This window comes from Scylla paramamosain, chromosome 7, assembly GCF_035594125.1.
Source record: "Scylla paramamosain isolate STU-SP2022 chromosome 7, ASM3559412v1, whole genome shotgun sequence".
NCBI classification, from domain to species: domain Eukaryota; kingdom Metazoa; phylum Arthropoda; class Malacostraca; order Decapoda; family Portunidae; genus Scylla; species Scylla paramamosain.
The window spans coordinates 34,113,116-34,133,354 of NC_087157.1; the positions used below are offsets into that span (position 1 = coordinate 34,113,116).

At 35.7% G+C, this 20,239-nt stretch overlaps 1 protein-coding gene and 1 long non-coding RNA gene across 2 annotated transcripts in view; one reads left to right on the plus strand and one right to left on the minus strand.

Moving 5' to 3' along the window:
- LOC135102433 (deoxyribodipyrimidine photo-lyase-like) overlaps nt 1-7,368 on the plus strand; it is an 8,512-nt gene extending 1,144 nt beyond the window's left edge. The window contains exons 2-10 of the mRNA XM_064007721.1: nt 1-90; nt 1,093-1,218; nt 2,259-2,461; nt 2,754-2,912; nt 3,401-3,599; nt 3,689-3,881; nt 4,555-4,636; nt 5,366-5,525; nt 6,205-7,368. The exon at nt 1-90 is cut by the window's left edge and continues 34 nt beyond it. Coding sequence (XP_063863791.1) covers nt 1-90; nt 1,093-1,218; nt 2,259-2,461; nt 2,754-2,912; nt 3,401-3,599; nt 3,689-3,881; nt 4,555-4,636; nt 5,366-5,525; nt 6,205-6,374 — 1,382 coding nt within the window. The 3' untranslated portion in view covers nt 6,375-7,368. The remainder of the gene's footprint in view (nt 91-1,092; nt 1,219-2,258; nt 2,462-2,753; nt 2,913-3,400; nt 3,600-3,688; nt 3,882-4,554; nt 4,637-5,365; nt 5,526-6,204) is intronic.
- Nucleotides 7,369-9,329: 1,961 nt separating this feature from the next.
- Nucleotides 9,330-14,587, minus strand: LOC135102434 (uncharacterized). The gene is made up of 2 exons (XR_010269663.1): nt 12,568-14,587; nt 9,330-10,231 (listed from the first exon to the last, which is right to left on the minus strand). It is a non-coding gene; the product is annotated as an uncharacterized LOC135102434 (long non-coding RNA).
- Between the last annotated feature and the right edge of the window lie 5,652 nt (nt 14,588-20,239).

Here is a 20,239-nt window from a genome sequence, read left to right on the forward strand (position 1 = left end):
AAAAGCGTGTGGAGATGCTCAGCAAGGCTGATGAGGTACCAGACTGTGATGGCATTGTGTACTGGATGTCTCGAGACCAGAGGGTGCAAGGTGAGTGCTGCATCTTCATACTACAGAGTTAATCTTTACATTTAATGATTTGTTTATTGGTTATTATTATTATTTATTTATTTGTTTTATTTATTTATTTATTTTTTTTATTAGGTGATGTGCACCCTAAGAGTCGATTGTTGTGCTACAAAGTAAGCTTATTCTGTGGGCCTTTTTTTTCTTTATATATATATATATATATATATATATATATATATATATATATATATATATATATATATATATATATATATATATATATATATATATATATATATATATATATATATATATATACAGTTTCTTATCCTGAGCCTGTACTCCCTCTTACATACAAAGGAAAGAAAAAAAGCAGTATTGTCTGGCTTTACCTTGAGTTAGTTAATTATTAGTTTAGTGTGTACTTGAAATCCAGTGAATATGGAATTTGCATCAATAATTTTCTACATTATTTTTTCATGCACAATTAATATTCAACTTCTTCAATATAGAAGAAGCCCATAAATAACTTTCAAGGTTATATATATATATATATATATATATATATATATATATATATATATATATATATATATATATATATATATATATATATATATATATATATATATATATAGTACTGTATATCCTCATGAAGAGTTTGTGAGATTATTTAACTCTGTTAATGTATTAATGTATCTAGTGTTTGCTTTTGAATCCATCAGTTAGAAAATTGCTCACATCTTGGTTTTCATGCCATATTTGTTTCAGTTTTATAGGAATAAATAAAGCACCATGTAAAGTCTGGTAGTGAAATTGGAAGGCTGGGAGTCTTAGATCTGATGATAGGAGTAGAGAGCATCACAGAGAGAGAGAGTTGGAAATCCTCTCTTGTAAGGAGTGTTGGATCATAGAAGAATCATGTGTTTGTGTATTGAATTATGAAAATTATGTGTAATAAGTATTATTACCAAACTACAAAGGAGAAGCTTGATTATTAATCAAATGGTTTTCTCTTGGCAGACAATTGGGCAATGCTCTTTGCACAGCGGCTGGCTCTCAAGTACAAAGTGTCTCTTCATGTGGTTTTTTGCCTTGTACCAAAGTTTTTGGATGCCACTATTCGTCATTACCATTTCATATTAAAAGGTAAGGCACTTTGTGTGCAAACTCCTTGAAAAAATTAAATTTCTTTCTGATATATATATATATATATATATATATATATATATATATATATATATATATATATATATATATATATATATATATATATATATATATATATATATATATATATATATATATATACTGTATTCAACATTTTGCTACTCCTGTTAAAGATTACCTTGTGGATCAGCCCCCTCCAGTGCACCCATTACCTTCTTGAGTCACACCTATTACAAAGTTGTCTTCTTTTACGGTTTCCCTAAACATTCTCTGAACTCTTCCACTCTTTCTCTTCCCAGGTAGATCCATTCTCATATTTTTTCTCCCCTGTGTTTCTTGTCTCTCTTCACATACCCAAACAACCTCAGTCTTACCCCTATAGCTTTGTTCCTAAACTGATGTGTACGTGTGGTGGCTGTGAAGTATGCATTCTTGATGTTGTCCAGCCTCATCACTCCTAGAGAAATTGGAGCATCTTCATTTCAGCTTCTTCCAGCTCTGTTTCTTGTCTTTTCATCAGTGGTACTGCCACTATACTGTACAGCATAGCTGGCCTCACTACCATCTTGTGCAGGTTCCTTTTAATTTTTTGAGAAACTTTTCTTTCACATATCACACTTGTCACCTTCCTCCTCCCATTCTATCCAGCCTGCACTCATTTCTTGTTGGCTTGGCACACACTACCTGGAGACAACTTTGTAACCAGCATTCAGTGTTGGTTTAGCACATTCTCACTGGGCACAACTTAAACAATCACCAAACTCTTTCATACAGCATCACCTCCACGGTATAAAGTTTACCTGTATATGCCTTTCTCCACTATTATATATAACTCTGTGCCACTGACCTCCAATTTATTGATATGTAATCAATGAAAAGTGATATGCAACATTCTGTATGAATCTGATTATTATTTTATTTTGTTACACATTTTTTTATTTAATCCTCGTAACTACTTGATACATATAAGAGAAAAGTACTGTTGTTTGAGTGTACATGCATGCAGAATGTCTACACAGGGCTGGAGGAGGTGGAAAGTGAGTGTCAGAAGTTAGATATCCCTTTCAACCTCCTGCTGGGGGAGCCTGTGGATGTGCTGCCTGACTTCATCAAGAACCACAACATTGGAGGTCTTGTCACAGACTTCTCACCACTGCGTGTGCCTCGCCGTTGGCTCAAGGAGGTCAAAAAAGCCATTCCACAAAATATACCAATGTGTCAGGTACTGGCTTTATGGTCCCATTGTGTTTGTAAGCATGTACTATAATAAGTGTTGTCAGTTCAGTGATGTTAGTTATTATGATAATAACTCAGTTTTCTTTTTTTTATTGAGTATATTTAGATTGCCATTAGGTACTCAGACTTTTCAGATTTTATACAAAGAAGTACATACATCCTGACACAGGCAGTTAAAAAAAGTTTGGAATTGTCTTCTTCCTGTGTGAATTATCTGAGAGGAAAACAACATGATATAATTAGAGAAGAAAAGATTAACCTTTCTATTCATTCCTCAGGTGGATGCCCATAACATAGTGCCATGCAAGAAAGCCTCAGATAAACAAGAATATTCTGCCAAAACCATCCGTAAAAAGATCCATGACAAACTCCCCGAGTTCCTCACCAATTTTCCTCCTGTCATTAAACATCCTTATAAGAGTAAAGAAGAGAATGAGGTGTGTATTGACAAGGGAGACGAATGAGAGGGAGAGAGAGAGATTAAAATTATATTTTGAGAATGTTGAACTTATGCTTTACAGGAAACAAAATCTGTGCACTTGTGCTTCTGACACCTGTGATTATTGTTGTATAAAGAGTTATTTAGAAATACATTCATGAACACAACTTTTACTGGAAAAAAGTCTGTATGAAATTCCTCAAACATGGTAAGTTTCATAAACACACACACACACACACACACACTCTCACACACACACACACACACACACACACACACACACACACACACACACACACACACACACACACACACACACACACACACACACACACACACACACACACACACACACACACACACACACACACACACACACACACACACACACACACACACACACACACACACACACACACTATATGTATTTTCAGAATATGAATGAATATATCATGTTAGTAAATAATGAATCAATTTTTCACTCAGGCTGTGGACTGGGAGGCAGCTGAGAAGAGCCTGGAGGTGGATCAGACAGTGAAATCAGTAGAGTGGGCTGTGCCAGGGACACAAGCTGGCCATGACACCCTCAATGAATTCTGCCTGAAGCGCCTCAGAAAATATGCCACTCAGCGCAACGACCCCAACGTCAACGCTCTCAGTAATCTCTCTCCTTGGCTGCATTTTGGTAGGTCTCCACATTCACTAACCACAAGTCATGGATCTTTAGGATTTTTCTCTTATATTCTTACCTGTTATTTACTATCCTTTTGACAGGACAAGTATCAGCCCAGAGGTGTGTGCTGGAAGTTAAAAGATATAAGAAGCAGCTGAAGGAAGGTGTGGATGGGTTTGTGGAAGAGGCTGTGGTGCGGCGGGAACTAGCCGACAACTATTGTTACTATCAGGAGAATTATGATCGCATTGAAGGAGCCTACCAGTGGGCCATCACTACCCTTAATAATCACAAGTATGTCCATTTTTTTTTTATTTTTAGCTTGTGTGAAAATCTGAATGCAGGTAGGGTTGTAAGAAAGTGATCTGTCTTGTATCAGGCTGAATAAAAGTAATACATATCTCAGTATGGGAACAGAGGGAGCACTGAAGAGATTCAAGGAATGGACATATCATGGAATGAGTCAGAGATTTAGAATCAAAGCAATTTAAGTTTCGGATATGTGCCATAAACAGTATGAATACTTGGATGAATTAAAATTTATATGAAAGTATGGCATGTCTGATAATGTACTGTAGAAGGGATAGTTGAAATCATCAAACATGGTAGTCTGAGGTGGTTTGTTATCTACATAGAATAGAAAACAACGGGATGACTTAGGAGCTACATCTGCATTACACAAGGATGAGAGGAGGATGTGTTATGAAGTGAGATAAAATGCTAGAATAATTAAGAGAGGGTAACAATAGAAGATTGAGAGAACTGGAGTATGCCAAGTTAAAAGGCTGAAGTGGAGACTTGTGCCATGGCTGCCCTGTTAAAGGAGTTCCAAGGAACAGGCAAATACGTTCTAACAAGTCTGTGGTGGAATATAAGAAAGTAAATTGATGAATATTAGTGAAAGAAAATTTTTTTCTGCTTTTTTGTTTGGAGAAAACATGCTCTGATCTTTTTGGATGTTGCTCAGGAAGGACCCTCGGCCATACCTCTACTCCCTTGAAACGTTGATGGAGGCCCGGACTCACGATGAACTGTGGAACTCAGCTCAGGTTAGTGTGTACCTCTGTGTCTCTTCATCTGGCCTTTAGCATGTATACTAAGTTTTCATTCAGATCATCAATATCACTTGTTTTTCCCAGACAGGTTTCATATTAAGACTAATCTGTCATTTCATGATAACTTACTAAGTTGCACACTTATCACTTGCCTGTCAAGTCTCATTATTTCTAGGTACCTTGTACAAGTACACCAATGTGATCCTCAAAATAACATGTTTGTGCAGAAACTCATTTGTGGTATTAATACTTTCCATCTTTCATAACAACATCCAGCTTCCCTGCATACATTATAAATAGAATTAATCACTAAATGCAGATTACAAAACAGTACTTCACCTGTTGCATTTCTTTTCCATCAACATTTCTCATTTTATTTAATAATGGATTCTTGCTATCTGTGCTGCCATCTTAACCCTTCATTTTAACCATGTATTATGTTTTCTGTTTTTCCTTTACAGTATATATATATATATATATATATATATATATATATATATATATATATATATATATATATATATATATATATATATATATATATATATATATATATATGATATGCCAGATTACACACTCAGGTGTAAATTGTTGTGTTTGGCTATTTTTACTTTAGAGCATTACATGACTCATGAAACCTTACTTTGATTGCCCATAACTCATATATAAAGCTCATCTTTTACTGTGGCTTTCCCTTTGTATCACTTGAAATATTTACATCAGATTCAGCTAGTGAAGGAGGGTAAGATACATGGTTTCATGCGCATGTATTGGGCAAAGAAGATCCTGGAATGGACGGCTTCTCCAGAGACAGCACTTGAAACTGCAATTTACCTCAATGACCGTTTCAGCTTGGATGGTCGAGATCCCAATGGATACGTAGGTCAGTCCATATATATATATATATATATATATATATATATATATATATATATATATATATATATATATATATATATATATATATATATATATATATATATATATATATATATATATATATATATATATATATATATATATATATATATATATATAATTTTATTTTTATTTATTTATTTATTTATTTATTTTTATTTTTTACAAATATAATTGAATTATGGAATAAATTATATTGCACTTACTATTTAAAGCTGGGGACTCCTGTGGTAAAGTGGAACTGCACACTGTGGGGGCCAAGGGGTGCTCAGGCACACAGGTTTAAATCCTGGCCACAGTCTGAGGGCAGGAAGGGCATCCACTCCGGGTAATGGTTCCTAAATGCCGAATCCAAAGTCCTTCATTAGGAGGCCCCATTCTGGCCCTGACAGGATAGGGAAACCAGACATAAAACTGAAAAGAAAAGACACACTGACCATTTTAAGCTCTGTATGTAAAGTAATTTATTTTGCTTATTAGTTATGGTCTTTTCCATAAAAAGGGAGTTGGACTCTTTACTTATAGTAGTTTTCAGTAATTATTCTAAAAATTAGGTCCGAATTGACGTGTTGTTCTACTTGATGAATCCCTATGTGTTAGCTATTTCTGTCACATAGAAATTAATTTTGTTTTTATTTTCAAAGGCTGCATGTGGTCTATCTGTGGGATCCATGACCAAGGCTGGGGTGAACGCAATGTGTTTGGCAAGATCCGCTACATGAACTATGATGGCTGCAAGAGGAAGTTCAAAATTGATGGTTATGTTTCTCGGTATGGCGGTAAAAAACATAAATATATTCCACCAACCAAATAGATGAGAGACAAAGAGAGATAGAGAGAAAAGCAAATAATATCAAATTAGTTATGACATATAAATGACCAGAAAGGTTAGGATGTCCTGGGCTGGCATGGAATCCATCACACTGATGACAGGTTATGCCTGGTGAATACAAATTGTGCTCACTAGTTAATTTCTTATGATCTGATGACTAAAAAAAAATGATATTCATGAAATATTTTCATTCTAGATTTCTTGATACATTCATGATGTTTCCAGATTTTTTCCTACTTAGGCAGCTAAGATATATTAAATTTAAATTCCAAATTCACTGTTACATGATAACAGTGGTATTAATTATACAGAGCCATGAATATAATCACAAGAACATTTTGAATGTTGGCCAAGGTACCTGATTAAGTATTAAGTGTTAAGGTCATGACCTTAGGTTTATTCACTAAATATTCTCAAGAGTATCTTTCCAGTGGTACTCAAGCAATGATGCTCTCTGTATGTGTTCATTGGTGGAATTTCACCATATTAAGCATTAAATGTAAAATAGTGGTATTATTTTAGTAGTAAATAATGTAAAGCATATTGAAGTTGCTCATGCATGTTATCATCTATACTAGTACTGGATTGTACAAATGCATATGCTGTTTTCTTCTGTCTTCATAACAGACTGGCAACCTCATTTTAAAGGTTGGTATAGCTAAGATTATGCATTGCAAGAATAAAGATGCATAGGAGGGAGCGTTCTCATTCCTCTTGCTCAGTCCTTTTACTCACCTTTTATGACACAGAATAAAATGGCAGCATTTTAGCCACAGTAGGCTTATACTTCATCAGTGTTATTCCAGTCGTTTTGTGTTATTCTAATTCCCTATTTTGATTTCCCTTGAGGAGATAGTCTGTAACTCCAGGGAAGTATAGAACCAGTTTTACAATATTGAAAAAAAAATAAATAAAAAAAATAAGTAAATAAATAAAATAAATAAAAATATAAATAAATAAATAAAATAATAATGCAGATCTTTGCAATGTTTATTCCCCTACATAGTATTGGATATAATAATAAGGAGGCCTCCTGGCTGCACATTGTGTGACCAGAATGTAAGAGTGCTGCCAGTGTATTCCCTGTGTAGTAAAAGACAACTAATACAAATGGAGGAAAGGGACTGAGAACTGCCTCCTTTGTATCTTTATTACTACAGTGAGGCAAGATATAAAGTCTTGCCTTTGTGTTGGGGATGATCTTGACCTATCATGTGTAGATAAAGAGCAAAAGAATGAGCTGTACTACCTCATTTAGAACAATTGGCTTTTGTTGCTTGAATTTCACAGTACCTGTGGATTTTCTTTGTGTTAATGTTATTTTATTGCTTTTAGCATTTTCATGTTTGTTATATTTTGAATAGAATTATCAGAATCAGTATGTTAGTGATGTGTTATCTTGTTTATACTCTATTTAGTGCACGACTAATGTTAAACTTTATGCAGAATAAGTACTCAGTGCTATATAGATTGACAAAAATCCTTATTTCTTGAACAGTTCATTCTGAAGTGGTCAAAGTTTAATATTGCAATTAAAACCATAATATACACTCAAAGCAATGTGTTGTATTCTGTAGCAATTGGATATTTTTATATTTTCATGTCAAGTGGAAAAGAATGTACTTAACTAAAGGAATGTATTGGTAATATTGGAATACATAAAATTGTTAAGACGTCAAACTTTTAAATTACAAGGATTATATAGAAAGAATTTCATTGTAATTCCAGTTGTTCCATTTGAAGACTGAATGAAAATTTGAAAGACAAGGATGTTGCTAGATTACTCACATGAAGCTAAATGTGGAAAACAGTACACTGTCAATAAATGCTGTTTAAAGTTGCAGAGTGAGAGGGACTGAGAATGGAATATAAGATCTTTATCAATGCATCAAAAAAGACAAAGACCCTGAGAGCCATCAGTGTTTAAATGGTTGGCTGCTGATCATATAAATGACAAAGTAAGAAGTATACATGAAATGTTATACTGGCCAGGATACTGTAGTTTCAACATTTGTGGTTATTTGTTTGTATTCCTTTGCAAACAGCTGTAATTTGCAAATAATTTGTGTATGTACAGTGTTGAATTATGTGTGTGTGTGTGTGTGTAATCAAAAAATGTATTTTGGTTCAAATATTTGGTATGTAGTAGATAAACATTTACAATCAATCTAGAGGATCATTTTCTTCCTTTAGGAACTGTCTCCTTTGTTTTGAAAGAATATGATATGAAGGATGAGAACAACCATGATGGTCAGGTACATGATTCCTTTTGATTGAAGTCAAAATGTTCCTTGATAAGGCACTGTCAGGTGAGTGGCAGCTGAATCACATGCACACTCACAATTGAAATGTGAAGAACTCGTGCCTCTCTGTATTCCGCCAGAAAATATCAGTTAGTAGCAATCTGCAAGTAACTGTTGTTTGTGGCTTGAAATTAGTACCATTGGTACACATGGATAGGGACACTATCTGAAAATCGATCACATTTTCTCTATAAGGATACCCACATCATGCCATTGAGAAAGCACAGTAAATAAGAAAAATTATGAGTAGCAACAAAATTGAAAAAAAGTGGTATTCAATTAAGGAAATTTCAGTTGTGAAGAAAGAAAAGATTAAGTAAAATATTCTGACGTATAGATACAAGAGAAGAATAGTTACAATAATAATGGTACACAAGTAATGGAAAAATTTAAAGAAAAAAATAGGATACATTGACAGAATTTTCAAAACACACACACACACACACACACACACACACATATATATATATATATATATATATATATATATATATATATATATATATATATATATATATATATATATATATATATATATATATATATATATATATATATATATATATATATATATATATATATATATATATATATATATATATATATATATATACACCAGGACAATGAAAAATAGTTACAAAAGTTGTTTATTACAGTTTTAACTCCCAAACTGGCAATTCAAAAATGTTACATAAACAGTGTCAAAATACATATATGCCTACATACCTGTGACAACAGTACAACACGAGAGCATCCCATTATCCTCTCGGTTATATTTAAAGCCAACTAGTAATGGTTCTACTCAGGTGCTTCATTCTATGAGTGTGAGTCACCATGTTCAATATGACAACCATAATGGCCCTATATTATTTAATAGAGGGTAGAGACCCACTGCCTTCCCCAGATAAGCTCAACACATGGTGAGGTTGAAGCTCAGGCCACACTCCTTTATGCAATGGCAATGTGGCATACTGCAATGCTGGTAGCCTCACCACCACACAAAGGGGACGCCAATGTTGTCCCTGTACTACCAGTGTACTCTTAATAAGCGATGATTCAGGGATATAGTACAATTAAGTTTGCAGAGAGAGAGAGAGAGAGAGGGGGAGAGAGAGAGAAGGAGAGGGAGCGCGAGAGAGAGTTAGGAACTGGCAGGAACAACCAGACCAGTGTTAGTTTATTTTGTACTATACAAACTTGTTTCATAATATGTGTTATAACGAAAGGAAAGAGGTATTTCATGATTTTTAAATTAATTCAAATAAAGATATTCTATTGTAAGTAGTAGTAATGTTATTGTTATCATTATTATTATTAATCTGCTGTAGCTATCTCTTTACCTATTGCCTTTCAAAGAAGAATTATAATGCATTACATTTATTTCTTTTTTTTCTTCTCTTCCTCTTGCTGTTGTTTACGAATGATGCTCCTCTGTTCCATGGGGTAGGTGAAGCACCTCCACGCTAGGCGGATGAACACCCAGAAGACCATGCACAGCAGGAAATACGGCACAGCACTCAGCACCATCCGCATGATCTGCAATCACAAGCATACCTGAGAGAGAGAGAGAGAGAGAGAGAGAGAGAGAGAGAGAGAGAGAGAGAGAGAGAGAGAGAGAGAGAGAGAGAGACTTTTCTTTCTTCAAGAACAGAGAACGGGAAAGATGAAGGATAAGAGTTGATTGCATTAGTCTGATGGTAAGAAGAGGCATAGTGAGGTGCTTTGGGTAAACCGAGAAGATAGCAGTGATGGCCAAGGTGTGTGAAACTGGATGATACAGTGTTACACATGCACCCATTTATTGAAGCACTGGCAGAATAAAATATGCAACTAGCTACCAAGCAGAATGTCTGAAGTCATTGGGGCACAACTCATAGAAAAAATCGTAGAAGCAATTTGGTAAGAAAAAGAAGGATGGAGGGTGAGTGGATGAAAGAGTAGAAACCTGATGTACACATGTAGAGATCAGTGATTCTCAAACTGCGCGCCGTGACTATCGCCAAAGGGCACTTATAATTTTCCTGGATAGGTATGTGTTCTTAAATTTGAAAACCACTGACGTAGATGATAGTTTACAGAGGGTGAAAAAAAAGGCTATATAAAACACTGTAGAAAACTTCAAGCTGCTTAGGCCTGTGCAGGGAGGCTGTTACACGCCATGCTGCTTGTCAAGCTGTCATTAAGTGAACATGCCGACACGTGCAAGAATGTGTTGTCTCAAAGTGATGATGAGGATGTCAGAAGTTAATTTAGGATCTGAAATAAATAAATAAATAAATAAATAAATAATTAAATAAAATAATAATAAGAATTTATGTATTACTGATATTGTATTAATAACCACTGAAAAGGTATTTGCGAGCAATGGAATCAGACACCGAAAATGATGAAGACGATGATGATGATATATACAGGAAGAATAATTCATTGTATGTATAACTCGTATTATTATGTATTTTGTTGTACAATGTTATCTCTCTCTCTCTCTCTCTCTCTCTCTCTCTCTCTCTCTCTCTCTCTCAAAACAGTTTCATCGGTAGCATATCAGACCCACTGTCAATGTTCATTAAGGTAAAAACGCGCAAAGTATACATTCAATTATCGCTTTCAACATTCATTGTTCTTATTATATTTCAAATGTTATACATATACATTCATATACGTCTCTCTCTCTCTCTCTCTCTCTCTCTCTCTCTCTCTCTCTCTCTCTCTCTCTCTCTCTAATTTTATTTATTTATTTATTTACTTATTTTTTTCAACCAATTCGTGCTTCAACATTGCGAACTTCGATACCTGTAAGTGCGACATGAACAAGACCACTCTCTCTCTTTCTAGTACACCGGCTTCTTATAATCTCATCTACTTAAAAGATCTTTGGCAGTCACTGAAAACGTAATCATATAAAAAGAGCTGGAGAATAACTAACACTACTCACACGCGGGTGTTTGGAACCTAACCCGTCACGCTGGTGGCCACGCGGGAAGTTAGGAACCTATATGGATGAACCCCGGGATACCAATTAAGTCGAGGGTCCCAGATAACCTTCCGTAGTCTCGGGTTGTTTTTCCATGCCACCAAATTTGTCTCGTGTCACACAGAGTAGTGCTCTTAATACGTGTAAAAGAACACACACACACACACACACACACACACATTCATTCCCGGGCCTACATTTTTCCCAGCACTACGGAGGAAGGATGAACTGGGCCAGTATTCTGAAACGATTTGCTCTCAATACGATTATTTCCAAACGCCACAGAGATGATTAACCGGGTTCTCAAGAGTGTTTCTCTTCATATTAATGAAGAAATCGTAAAACATCCATAAAAAGCCCGTGCAACTTCGACTAGAGCCTTTTGAAAGTAGTCGGGATGCGGCGCAGAATTGTTTCAGAATATGGTCGCTCTTCCTTTTGTACCTATGGTCTTGTACGTGCATCCAGCAATGTCCTTAACTTAGGACTGCGCCCCGCCTCCTGGAGTGGTGGCCTGATTATCTGCCTCAGCGAAAAGTACACACACACACACACACACACACACACACTTGAGTATTTACATGATGCTTCACTTGGCGTAGGAGGAAGATACGACTACAGTACGGTGATCACTACTAGACACTTCTATAAATTTGGTGTTTCTACATAACTGATGATAACTGGAATATACAGGTAGGGTTGGTGGGATCCTGGAACATCCGTGAGTTCAAAATCAACCATGCCATTTATTTTACTAACACGATGATGAGAGAAAAAAAAAGTTAACTTATAGAGTGACCTTATCGGAATGTGGCTTCTCTTTAATGGCACGTTGATTTTCGGTAACCCATAGCCTAGCCAGCATTCCCTCGGCTAAATTTTCTCGGTAACAACCCACCTGATCCCCGTCCATATACACGATGGGGTTCACCATGACGCCGGCAATATGCTCCTCTGCTATAAAAAAAAAAAAGAATGGCGTGTTTCTCCCACAATCAGGCAGATGTGAACACAACGTAGAATAAATGAGAAGATTATAAGTAGAAGAACAAAACGTACTACACCCGTTGGTTTGTTCCCGCTACTGTGCTCGGCCTGAAGAAGTATTGGGTGACGCGCTGCATGACCCCGCTGCCTGAGCCACGATGATCAGGCTGAGGGCGTGAATGTCAACATTTCTTAGTCACCTTAATTAACCCACTTGAACAAATAAACACATGCAATTATTGATTAAATATCGGACCAAAAACATTTCCGAAAATTTTATGAGCATACTTGTGTGCTTTTCCATACACCGAACTGACATCTTACCGGCTGATCATTGGAAGGTTACGAATACTTAATTGATGTGGTTAACTCACTGGCTACTGCAACACATTAACAACACTGCAAAACTATTGTTTTATTTACATGTGTATTCGCTTGGTTATTTACACATTCTGAACGCATGCCAACAGATATCGCAAGGTGGCAATGGCCGAGATGAGGTATGTGACGTGGCGCGGCGCTGCAGGGACGAAGGATCATTAATAAATCATACTGGTCGATGGTTGGTAACGTGTAGTAAGCAGCTGACACTGGAGGTAATATATATAAAGCACATTCATCAAGTATCAAAGTAAGAGATAATTAATAAGCACTTCATAGGAACCTTGTATTGCAAGTCGGGGAAGCTCCTTCAACAGGTTGGCTACTCTTTAAGCTCATTCTTGCTTTAAGCGAATAATACTTTTCCTGCACATGAAAAAAAGATGTGCTCTATATTTATCAGGAACATAAATTTCCAGTATAATGAAGCAATATGGTGAAACATTTAACCGTGCGGTTGGCTGGTGGCTTACGTGAATATCTCAGCTCAGGCCAAGGAGACCCCATCTTCCTTAGCTCTAGGTCACTAAGCAATAATTCATCTGACATTTAAACTTCCGGTCCCGGCACCACGTCTCCTATCTCAACACCTCTGTTCATTCCTCCTTGGAACAAATTTTCTCCCACTGAAAACAATTTGTGCGTTTCAGTAGCATGTTCTCTAAACTTTGTAGATTTTAGTAAGCCTGTCTTCAGAACTGGCGCTGTTGTATTATTCTAGGATTTGTCCTCAAATTACTTGCGTCTTTGTTAATGCTGGAACATTATTTTTCTTCCAAAATAAAAGGAGTGGTTCTGTATAACACTCCCGACGTAAATTAATCGTTTCAGAATAGGTATTAGTGCTTGTGTAATACGGGTCTTCTAATTCCCGGCATGCATGATTATTCTAAGCGTGATTATTCCAAAGGAGAACATAAGAACACAAGTGGAAATTGCAAGAAGCCATCAGGCCTACACGTGGCAGCCCCTGTATTAAACATATATACCTACCTATTTCCACCTATCTTCCGCATCCATAAATTTATCTAATCTTCTTTTAACACTTCCTAAAGAATCCTCATTAACAACCACTGAGGCCATTCTATTCATCTACCACTCTATTTGAGAATCAATTCCTTCCTTTTTTTTTTTCTCTCTCTCCTTAATCTAACTTTTTTTTTTCCAAACTTTAACCCATTATTGTTCTATCATGATTACTGATCCTGAGAATTTTGCTTGTTAAAACCTTTATACCACTCACAGACTTCTATCGAGTCCCCTCTTAACTTAAGCCTCTCTAAGGAATGTAATTTTCAAAAGCTTCAGTCTCCTTTCGTCAGGAATATTAGCTCCTTTCTCCCTGTATCCTTTCAGTCATTCTCCTTTGTACAGATTCTAATAGACCTACACCCTTCCTGTGAGAGATTATGGTCCTCAGAAGTACACAGCATAATCTTGATGATGTCTGACCAACGCCAAATATAACTTAATATAAAAATAATACAATTATGTGATAAGAGACACAGTTCTTCTCGTCAAAACTTAGAAACCTGGACTAGATTAGATAGAAAAAACACCTTACGCCGAAAAAAAAAAAAAAAAAAAAATCCAAAGCCAATTTGGACAATACATATGGAAACGGAGATGTTCTAACATAACGCATGACATTTTTCCTGTACGAGTATAACTCGATAATCACAACTTCATCTAGTTATTAATATCACAATGTATCTGGGAAATAAAAATCTGAAAATTACAGGTCCACATCCTTTACGTGTTTCTTTTAAGTAGTATTGTGAATAGAAGAAATATAATAATTGTCAAGTAAGCCTACTATATTTCACTTCTCAATGACATCGTTATACAACGCAAACAACAAAGGTGACATTTACCACGCACAGCTTTAGTAGCTTCACATCTCTCACCTTTTAAAATCATTCGTGTAAATAATGAGATATAATCTCAGTAATCGCAACATGCTACAGTATTCATTCACCCAATATAAAAAACTGTGCCACTCTAGCTGCCTTCACATACTCTCACCTGCAGGAAAAAAAAAAAAATACATTCCTGAAGTAACAATAAATGATATAATTGTTTGTGTAGAAGTAGTAATTGAACAACTGAAAGAATAATGGCACTGTTGAAAGTTTAATTTACATGGTTCGTTCATTGTAAGACGAAACATTGCAAGCATATCATATATAGTTTCATAAATGAAAGAATATTTTTTTCACATATTTCATGCAGAAAATTTTGTGGTATCATGTTATGATACGGAAATTTGTAGTAGTTATGAAATCCATGTATTACTACGGATCTCTCTCTCTCTCTCTCTCTCTCTCTCTCTCTCTCTCTCAGGTGAAATAAAACACTGAAACCTATCTTTGAATCTACCCAATGTCCTCCATGACCGCGCCCCTCCATAGATCAACAACACAGACTTTGATGAACTTTCTAGCACAGGTTCTTAGTATTACAAGTACCATGGCACCGCAAAACACAATGCACCAGTAAAATTGGGATTTATTGAAACGAAGAAAGATTTCTCATCTGGGAAGATATTTTTTCCATTTTATCTCAACTGAAGGTAATGAAAATTGAAGAGAAATATTGATTTTTCTTGGTAAAAAAAAAAAAAACGATTTTGGAAATAAACGCGGTCAGTCCTCCGATCTATGGAGAATTATTTGCAATTTCTATTTGTGCAAACCACAACTTTCATCTATCGATGGGTACGGCTGGCAGCTGCCCTTCCATTACTTCCCTCAATTTTCCCTATCCGGTCATGTCTGCTGCATGTGTGGTCGTCCGCGGATTTGTTGCATCACTACTATATTTCGTGTTATCTCTTAGTAATGAAAATAGTTGTCCATTGTTTCGACACAACTCGGTGTTTGTGTTTCCTTCAATGCTATTATGTTCCTTCCTATTTTGCTGAACTTAGCAAATATTGATAGGTTGCGAGTCACTCAAACTCTACGGATTTCTTACAAAACGGTTCACTACCGCTTGGTATCATCTCTCCCTTCGTCAACCCGCGCTACTTTAGAAACTGTGTGTGTGTGTGTGTGTGTGTGTGTTAGAGAGAGAGAGAGAGAGAGAGAGAGAGAGAGAGAGAGAGAGAGAGAGAGAGAGAGAGAGAGAGAGAGAGAGAGAGAGAGAGAGAGAGAGAGAGAGAGAGAGAGAGAGAGAGAGAGAAATTGCTTTTATCTTGTCAAAATTGGTAATGAGCACATTCTGACATCCCCACAAAATATAAGTTTTCTAGATAAATTATAAAACAAAAATTAGTTTCCTGCCAGTGTGGGGTTGAGGTAATGATCAAAACCTTTCTCTGATATCCTCAAGGCCTCATGTCTCAGGTGGAGCTTCAAAATCAGATGTCAGAACTGCCACACCTTTATTTCTTTTATTTTAAATTTCTATTCTGTAGATATCTTTTAATTTTCAAAAGTTAGCACACACACTCTTAGGAAAAATAGAATATTTTCATAAACTTAAAAAAATTAAATATAGAAAGAAAATGTGAATGGAAAAGTACATAGGAGGTAATAATGACATTCTCAACTTTGAGTGAATGTCATGTACTCTCATATATAAATGTGGATCAAAGGCCATGTCAGTGTTCCACACTCTCAAAGATGGTCGTTCATGCAACACTGTCATACTCAGGAAATAACTATTCAACACAGGTGCTCCTAGACCACTTTTTGTAATGCAGATTTTTGGTTTTCCAAACTGACCTCCTTTATTTTTGGGACTATCTGTAGAATGGGAGGGCATTAATTGTAGAATAAGGATATGCAGTGATAGTCAAATAAAAGGAGAAAATTCCAATTGTAAACCTTTGTTATTATTCTGTCAGACAACGTAAAACTTTTCAAGGAAAAATTTTCCTCTAGAACTTTCCAAACAAACTAAACACCAAACTAAAAATGTTTTACGGTTGAGTGCAGCAGTGGGTATGGTGAATGCTAGGACTACATAAAAAAAAAAAAAAAAAATGTATAGCAATGACCTAATGGTGAATGAGTTCAGATAAATTATATGTGCAAATTGCTAAGTTTATGGAGTCTTACCTACATTCCCTAATACAATGTAAAAGCACACACACATATACACACACACTGGCAACCTGTTGCCTGGTAATCCCAAGTCAGATTCAGAAATGTTTTGGACAGTTTTTCAGTCCCAGTGAGCTAGCTATCGAGATTCCACAGATATTCTGGTAAGTCATTTTAGAATTGATAGTTTCATGACTGAGGTGAATGACTTGTGTCATATCCACAAATTCAACCAAAAGGAGATCAAAGAATTGAAGGCTGACAAGAAAAGACTCATAAGTGGGAAAAATTAGCTCAGAAAGCACATTGTTGAAATGAATCACCACAATGATGCCTTTCAAGTTAAAGGTCCTCAGGCTCAAAAGCAGATCCAACTATCAAGAAAATTACATTAATAGGAACAACTTAAGGATTCTTGATTGAAATTGCTGAGTATAAAGGTGGTTGAACATTGTAGCAGACAGCTGAGGTGGTCAAGCCACTACTTCAAAACAAGCTGCAGCTGTTTTTGATTTCCATTCATTGTGGTCACAAACTAGGACAATGCCTGGGCAGCTATTCTTGCACTATCAATACTAAGCAGATTATGAGGTAGTCATCAGGTAAGTAAGCAAGCTTACATGAGTGCCATTTTTCATCCATGATTTTTGTGCTGTATTGTAGAAAATCATCAGAGCCCAACTTCCCATCTCAAGCTGGCATGAGATAAAGGTAAAATAGCCTTCTTTAGCCATATGAAGCTCATTGTACCAAGAACATCTGGCAGTTCACCCAGCTAGATCACTTCAGTAAGGGATGACCATGTCCACCACCTCAACACGGATGAGACTGGATGCCCTGCCAGACAATCACCTAAGTAAAGTTACTTTTCTGAGGGAAAGAATGACAACCTCTCAGACTGCAATGAAGGGATGTGTGTCATGTCAACAAGCAGATCCTGAGGATCATGCGGCCAGGTGACTGAGAATACTGACCATGCCTGTGCATGGGGACAGCAGTGGCTGCAGTCTGAGAAAACAAATGCCATCAATACACATTCAAAAGGGACTGTTTCCAACACTTAAAGGAAGAAAACAGAAGGATTAAGATGCAGCTGGTGCTATGAACACTTGTGAATACATTTGTATGGATAAGAAAAGTATTTCTTAGCTCTAACAGAACTATCTCAACAGGGTAACCAATGACACTGCTTTCCTCACTGACCACATCTGGACCAATCAGGCTGAATAATATATAATAAACTTTACACATAATAATATTTTGGATAATTTTCCAGTGACTTCATAATTTTGAAAGTACAGCACTGTGAACAACCCAAGTCTATGTAAATTAGGTTTTCATCCAAAGGTACACAGTTTTTTTAGTGTCTCCAAGGTAAGCTGGAACAATGTATTTGATTTTATTTGTTCTAATTTAGCGTACTGTATATTTCATGAGAAATATCATGAACTATTTCAACACCACTTTCCCATTGTGTGTCTAAATCCACAAACAAAAAATGGATAAAAGTCTTTCTGGATTACTTGGAAGTATCAAGGAAAAGCATTTGTTTGAGATGATGTGCTAGCAAGTGGCCATTAACATTTAGAAACAAATACAAATCTTACAGAAACATCCTTACGTCTCTTTTATGTGCTGTAAAAAATTGGCATTTGAAGTTATATTTAAAAATCATAATAGTGGAGAAAACACATTAACCACTTTAAATAAAAGACATGCTCAAGAAACACAAACCAATGTATGAATTATTAAATAGTGACATGCATTTGCCATATAGTTACACACAGTAGCCAATCAATTATGGAGTTAATTTTTTGTGTATAAATCAATGCCATATTTTGTTTGATAGGAAGATACTGTCACTCCCTTCCTTCCAAGATCTTCACATTGTTCAGTTGTTTATCTGAAACCCCAATGATTAGTGTATTTTGCTCCCTTTGTTGGAGACAATTGTCTCTGTCTTCAGTAAGACCATAGTGACGATCATTGTAAATATGACACAGATATTGACAAATTACTAGAAGACTCCAAATGAATATGACTCAGGTTATGACTCTAAAAAAAAAAAAAAGGTGGACACTGAAATAAATAGTGTTTCTTCAGCAGGCACTCTGTCTGCATGTGAGGGATGTGGCCCACACCAGCTCTGGTACTGCAGGGGAATGCTTTGTTTACATTTGAAGCAGTGTTTCAGTAAGTAAAGGATTAATGAACATTTTTTGAACACTATTAATATTCCTCCAAACGACATGGATGCAAATTATAAGAATTACTTTGAAAGCTCTTGCAATTTTTTACATCTTTCACTCTGTACAGTCTGAATCTGAAGTTAAGACACATCAGTTCTTTAAAAACCAAACGTTACTGGTTATGAAGACATTCTTGCTGCCTTGTTAAAAGATTGGTGATTACATATCACATCCTCTTGCATATATAATTAATAATTTGTTTTCATTGTGGTGTATTCCTCAATATATTACAAATTATGAAAGCAATTCCTATCTTGAAGTCAGACAATAGAGAAAAGATCAGTAACTATAGGTTGATCTCCATACTCGTACCTCCATTTAGCAAGATTTTTGAGAAAGTCATTTTAGCTCAATGTATGAATTCTTGAAAGGTGATTATTTACTAACAGACTGCCAATTCAGGTTCAGAAAGAACAGGTCAACTGAAGCTGCACTTCGGTTTTGTCTCTCATGTTTACTCAAATTTGAATGAGAAATTTTTTGTTGCTAGATTTTTTCTTGACATATCTGAAGCCTATGACACTCATGAACTCTCACTAAACTTTATAACAAAGGCATTAAGGGGATTCATCAAATCAATGAGTCATGGAGAGTTACTGAACAGTTCATAAACAATCTATACATGGTAACAACCAGTGTTCTTAATTGATGTCTCAAGGTTATATTCTAGGCCCAATACTATTCCTCATTAATATCAATGATATAATTTATACAAGTGATAAAGCTGACCTCACCCTATTTTACAGTCAAGGACAAAAATCTTGCCATGCTTCATATCAAACTCTGCCAAGAAATATCTAATATAAGTAACTGGTTAAATGCCAAGAAATTAAAGCTTAAGATCAATAAAATACAACTTGAAATACTCCAGAACAGGCTTCTGTGTAAGTAGACAACATAATTA